The sequence below is a fragment of the Nicotiana attenuata genome, chromosome 11 (genome assembly GCF_001879085.1).
Source record: "Nicotiana attenuata strain UT chromosome 11, NIATTr2, whole genome shotgun sequence".
Lineage (NCBI taxonomy): Eukaryota > Viridiplantae > Streptophyta > Magnoliopsida > Solanales > Solanaceae > Nicotiana > Nicotiana attenuata.
The window spans coordinates 9,471,192-9,477,676 of NC_031999.1; the positions used below are offsets into that span (position 1 = coordinate 9,471,192).

The 6,485-nt window shown below is 41.0% G+C and overlaps 1 protein-coding gene across 1 annotated transcript; it reads right to left on the reverse strand.

The window, feature by feature from the left end:
* LOC109234964 (transcription factor MYB113-like) lies at positions 407-1,947 on the reverse strand. The gene is made up of 3 exons (XM_019400996.1): positions 1,786-1,947; positions 1,580-1,709; positions 407-1,053 (listed from the first exon to the last, which is right to left on the reverse strand). Exons 1-3 carry the CDS (start codon positions 1,916-1,918, stop codon positions 540-542), a joined length of 777 nt encoding a protein of 258 aa, XP_019256541.1. The 5' UTR covers positions 1,919-1,947; the 3' UTR covers positions 407-539.

A 6,485-nucleotide genomic window follows, 5' to 3' on the forward strand; every position in this document is an offset into this window, starting at 1 on the left:
CCAAGAGAGGGAATTGGGCCTAGTTACTATTTACCTTTCTATTATTACTCTTTCCGTTTCAAAAAGATTGTCTTAGTTTAACTTCGTGCAAACTTTAATAAAAGAAGGGAAGACTTTTGTGATATGTGATCTTAAATAAGTCATAGCATTGTGTCGTCATAAAACTATTTAAAATTGTAGTCTGAAATCTACCTTAGCATTTGTGTGGCTATAAATATTTCTTATTAAGAAAATATTGAAAGGTATCAATCTTTTTTAAACAGACAACAATAACAACAACAACAACAACAACAACAACAACAACAACAACCCAGTATAATCTCACGAGTGGGGTCTGGGGAGGATACTGTGTACGCAGACCTTACCCCTACACTAGGATATAGAAGATATTTTCGATAGACCCTCGGCACAAGAAAATAAAATGCGACAATAAAATAATATCAATATATATAACCACAAAGATAGTACCAACGTGCTAAAAAAAAATATACCTAGAAAAAACAATATCAATAATAAGTGCAGTGATAATGAAACCTAAGCTAATTAAGTAGATCCCATAGGTCAATATCAACAGAAAGGTCATCCCAATTACCACTTTGTCCTTCTTGCATGCAGTTGCTTACACCATTTATAGGTGGTGATATTTCCTCATGCAATAAACTTAGTAACTTATTATTTTCCTCTAAGTTGATGCTCCCAACTGCTGCTGCTTCCTCAATTTCATTACAGTTATCTAATAAACTAGTCCACCATTGAATTCCACCGTCTGTCGGTGCGTCGCCTATCGGCTTCTCACAAATATTATTTTCTTTGCTGCCATCTTCCTTGTGTATAGTTTTTGTTATACTTTTGTTGCTGCACAAAGAAACATTTTTTGCACTTGAGAAGGTCCGAGGTCGAGGTCTAACAATGGTGTTCTCGGTTATCTTTAGGGATCTGCACTTTCTATCTTGTCGCTGAGGATGAATTAACTTCCTCTGAAGGTGAGTGTTCCAGTAGTTTTTCACATCGTTTGCTGTTCTTCCCGGAAGTCTACCCGCAATAAGTGACCATCTAAACCAAAAAAAGAGATCATCAAATACAACTTTGTATCTAGCATAAGTTCTTGGTTATGCTCAAGAAAAAGAAAAAACACAAGTTCTTGGTTATGCATGGAAATATTTTAATTATTTCCTATGTTTCATTTTATATGGCAGTGTTTTGACATAATACGAAAGTTTTAGAAAGAAATTTCTTTTTGACACATATCAAAAATATCCTAAAAACTGTGATATCATGATATTTCTAAGATTATAGGACCATGTTCATTCAGCGACGACTGCAAGATTTTTACCAAGCGAGTTCAACATCTGATATATATATATATAATGTGATTATCCAATCTGGGTTGAACCCCCTTCTACTGCTCTAACTCCACCCACGTGTTCATCAACGGTATGATATATAAAATGTTTAAATTAAGTTAAAGAATGTTCAAATAAAAAATATTAGTGTCATTTTTAAGAACAGATTAAGAAAAAAGTGTCATATAAATTAAAACGAAGATTATGGCCATTAAAGTGTTTGAATATGAACTTGCCTGTTGCCGAGAAGCTTATGAAGCCTCAGAATGAGATCTATTTCATCCGAAGAGAAGTCACCTCTCTTTATATGTGGTCTTAGATAATTCAGCCACCTCAGTCTGCAACTTTTCCTGCATCTATTCAGACCTGCATGTATGCACATAAATGATGCAACTCATGAAACCATGCAAATAATAGTTTATTATTGTGAGATTTCTTTTACCAGCTCTAATAGGAACTTTATGCCACTTTCCTTCTCCATACATTTCAACACATCTTCTCAAGAGAAGATCTTCTTCTTCGGTCCATGCACCTTTCCTCACTCCGGACGACTTAGTAATAGTAGTAGTATTCATGATATGTTTCACACTACTGCAAATTAATCCAAAAAGAAAAAGCGAAATCCAATTATTGAGTTTTTAGACTACAGACAAAGCATGTGATTGAAAAAAAAAAGGGCAGTCGGTGGACTAAGTTCCTCGCGCACGTTCGGAGAAGGTCCGGACCACAAGGGTCTATTCTACGCAGTCTTACTCTATATTTCTGCAAGATGCTGTTTCCACGGCTCGAACATGTGACCTCCTGGTCACATGGCAGTAACTTTATCCAAATATGCTAGGATCCAGGGAAGTGCCGGACCACAAGGGTCTATTGTACGCAACTTTATCCTGTATTTCTTCTCGTCGCACGGAGCAACTTTATAAGTTACACCAACTTTACAAGTTAGTACAAGTGATGAAACGTCAAATATATAAATAAATTAGAAAAGACCTTTTACGTACGAGCTGTTGGCCTGTTGGCTAGATTATATTGCTCTGTTTCCACAATTTTGTAAGTCATATTTCCACCCTTTTCAGTCTCTTTATATAGACACGATTGAGAATAAAAGGCCTCCTAAAACATAAGACGTGGAGTTACGCTAACCACTAGTGGCTTTTCAAGCAAAGTGCCAATGAGTAATAAATTGCACTGTCCTTCTCAACTTAATAAGTCCATGTCGATAATTTTGCGCTTTTAAGCTTTAAACACTTTATTTTATCCCTCTTCGATTTTGCGTGCGTATTCCGGACGTGTTTTCGGAAAGCTTTTATATTAAAAGTTGATGAAAATAAGAATTTTTGCCTAAAAACTTCATTTGAGTAGACATCGGTCAATATTTTGGTAACCAGACCTGGATTAGTATTTTGACGGTCCCGCTGGATCTGTATCGTGATTTGGGACTTGGACGTATGCCCAGAATTGCATTCGGAAGTCCCTAGCCCGAGATATCGGGCTTTGTCAAAATTTGAAAGTTAAAGGCTCAATGAATTTGAAATGTTTGACCGAGGTTTGACTTTTTTGATATGGGGTATGTTTTTTGGTTTCGGAAACCAGTATAGGTCCAATACCATATTCATGACTTGTCTGTGAAATTTGGTGAGAAACAGAGTTGGTTTGAAGTGATTCGGACGTCCGGTTGTGAAAATAGAAGTTTCAAAGTTTTCTTAAAAATTTCATTTGATTTGGTGTTCAATTCGTAGTTCTAGGTGTTATTTGGTTTAGAGCCCCGAGGGCTCGAGTGAGTTTTGGATAGGCCACGGAGTGAAATTGGACTTAGAACATTTGCTGGTATCTGCAATTTCTGGGAACTGGCCTCTGATCTCGCATTTGCGAGATCAGAGATCGCATTTGCGAACATATCAGTCTCGCATTTGTGAGCTACTCATCACAAATGCAAAGTGTAGCTTGGCCACACAGTTTTCGCATTTGCGAAACACACTTGGCAATTGCAAAGTGAGTCTGGGGAAGGTAGTGATCGCAAATTCGATAATAGGGCTGCAATTACGGAGGGTCATGTTCGCATTTGCGAACTAACCTTCGCATTTGCAAATGCAGCAAAGGTGTGAAGGGCTTCGCATTTGCGATGGTTCCTTCGCATTTGCGGGCTTCGCAATGCGACATCTGCAGTTGGGTAAATATGACTTAGACGTGATTTTTGGTTGATTCTTCAAATTTTCAAAACCTAAAACCTTAGAGGTAATTTTTCCAAGACTCCTTCTTCCCCAAATCATTGGTAAGTGATTCTAACCTATTTCCTTTCAATCTTTCACTACTTTACCTTAGATTTCAACCTAAAATCTAGAGTTTTCATGGTGGAATTGGGGTTTTTTTTGGGTAGAAATTAGGGATATTATATTGGGGATTTAGACCTCAAATTGAGGTCAGATTCCAAAACAAATTACATAAACGGGCTAAGGGGTGAACGGGTAATCGGGTTTTGGTCCGAATTTTGGGTTTGGAACAAGCGAGCCCGGGTGTTGACTTTTTCAATAATGGCCTAAATTGAATTCTTTACAATCGTGGATAGTTCCTAAGGCTTAATTTGAATCGTTTGGTTGGAAAATTGCTAGATTCTATTGGTTCAAAGGTTTGTTTGAAAGGCAAAGCGGTGGTTGAGCTTTGAGTTTGGTCTTTGGAACGAGGTAAGTGTCGTGGTTAACCTTAACTTGATGGGTTAGGACTTATTTGTCTATTTGTTACACGTTTAGATGTTGGGTGCAACGTATAGGTGAGGTGACGAGTACATATGCGTTGTTGTCGAGTAAAGCACGCGGGTGGGACTTGGTTTCTTGTAATTATTGCTTTCCTTTAATCATGTTATCCATGTTTATACTAGTATAATCAAGTTGATCGTTCTTATCATGTTTACGGATCTTTGGTGATAGTTGAGTATTGGTTTCAAAGTTGAGGTTGGTACTGTGGACCCAAATGTTGAAGTAAGACTTGTTCTTGTTATTTCTATCTCCCTGTTGTCTTTTGTTCATTGTTTTATGGTAAGGGAGAGTGTTAATGTACGAAGGATGATGTCATGCCATATTTTGGGTGTTAATGCACGAAGGGTGATGTCGTGCCATGTTATGAGAGTTAATGCACGAAGGGTGATGCCGTGTCATTTCTATTGATTATATGGTGAGGTTGAGAGTAAAAGCACGAAGGGTGATGCCGTGCATTTTCCTTTACCGTGTTTGCTTGTTTTTATTGGTTCAAGGAATATTGGCTGATCAAGTTCTTATTACTATACTCCACTTCTGTGCAGATTTTGGTACTGGATCGAGCTGATCGTGAGGTTAGCCACTGGATTGATTGACCGGAGACCCAAGGTAGATCTGCTGGCGTCCATAGATGTTGGAGTCTCTCTCTAGTCTTGGTGTTTTACTGTTTCTTTTCCTTCAGAACAATGTTTTTCCTTTCAGCCTCTATTTGTTGTTAATCATAGTAGCTCGTGAGTTGTGAATCCAGATCCTAAATATTTCGGATATTTTGGGTATATGTTATTCCGCAAAATTGTTTTAGTTTTTGATTAGTTTAATTGTTCTAATTATTGAAATTGGTTAAAGTTGATATTCAGAATCCTCTAACGTTGGCTTACCTAGCAATTGAAATGTTAGGCGCCATCACGGTCCCAATGGTGGGAATTTCGGATTGTGACAAGTTGGTATCAGAGCTCTAGGTTGCCCAGGACTCACAATTAATGAGCAGGCTTAGTAGAGTTTGGAGAATCGGTACAGAGACCTCTGTACTTATCTTCCAGAGGCTATGAAGTTTAGGAACAAATTTCAGTTCTATTCTTCTCTGTCTCGCGATTTTGTTCTCTCATTGCTAATTGAACTTTTCTACTCTTGTTCTCTCGCAAATGGCAAGAACACGTACCGCATCTTCAGCCGAGCAGTAGCCAGAGCCCCAGTGGCAGCTCTTATGCGGGGAAGAGATCGAGGCCGAGATCGTTCTAGAGGCCGAGGAAGGGGTAGAGCTCAGCCTAGAGCTCGAGCAGCAGCACCAGCAGTAGAGCCTCGGGTAGAGTTCGATGAGGAGGTTCCAACCTAGACTGTGCCAGCTGGACCAGCTCAGCTCTTGGAGGGGTTCATTGCCGCCCCAGTGCTTCACGATGTTCTGGCCTGTTTAGTGGGCCTTATGGAGAGTGTGGCACAAGCCGACACATTTCCTGTGGCACCAGCCGTCTCTCAGGCTGGGGGAGGAGCACAGACTCCCGTTACTCATACTCCGGAGCAGATGGCTCCCCAGTTCCAGACCCTAGCAAACCAACCAGTTGGTGTAGTTCAACCAAGTGTTGCGGCACATGCCGATGATGGATCAGCTATGTCTTCTGAGGCTTTATGGATATTTGATAGGTTTACTAAGCTCTTTTCAGTTCACTTTAGTGGTGCATCTTCAGAGGACCCCCAGGACTATCTTGAAAGCTTTCATGAGGTGCTACAGAACATGGGCATAGTGGAGATCCATGGGGTCGATTTCACTGCATTTCAGTTGTCGGGGTCCGCTTAGGGGAGTGGTTAGGGATCTGACAAGAGACCTCGTCATTCTGGTGGATTCGGTGGTGCCTCATCTGGAGACAGGGGTACTTTTGGTAGAGGCCATCCTCCGAGGTCATTTCATTCAGCACTCCAGGCATCCTGCAGTGCTTCAGGTGGCTGTGGCCCTTATATGCATTATCCGGACTAGCTAGCCTACAGTGCACCACCAGCTCCTATTAGTGCACCTCTGCTCCAGAGTTTTTAGGATGGTTACTCAGGCCGACAGGGTCAGTTTCAGGGTCAGCAGTAACATCAGCTGAGGTCTTGTTATACTTGTGGTGATCCGAGGCACATTGCTAGATTTTGCCCTCGAGCATCGAGCAGTTCTCAGCATCAGGGTTCTCGTGCCATGGTTCCGGCACAGGGTGCTTCACCGCCCACTCAGCTAGCTAGGGGTAGGGGTCAGGAAGCTAAAGTTGGAGGTCAAGCTATTATAGGTGGAGGTCAGGCCGCTAGGGGTGGAAGCCAGCCAGCAAGGGCCCGTCCTCGATATGTAGTTCAGAGTGCTGAGGCCCAGTCCCGATGCTATGCCTTTCCAGCCAGGCCTAAGGCTGAGTCATCTGACGCGGTT

Coding starts and splice junctions, on each gene's coding strand:
- LOC109234964 (XM_019400996.1), bottom strand. CDS start 1,918: ATGAATACTACTACTATTACTAAGTCGTCCGGAGTGAGGAAAGGTGCA. Junction 1,710..1,785: donor TAAAGTTCCTATTAGAGCTG/GTAAAAGAAATC, acceptor GCATACATGCAG/GTCTGAATAGATGCAGGAAA. Junction 1,054..1,579: donor CATAAGCTTCTCGGCAACAG/GCAAGTTCATAT, acceptor TTTTTGGTTTAG/ATGGTCACTTATTGCGGGTA.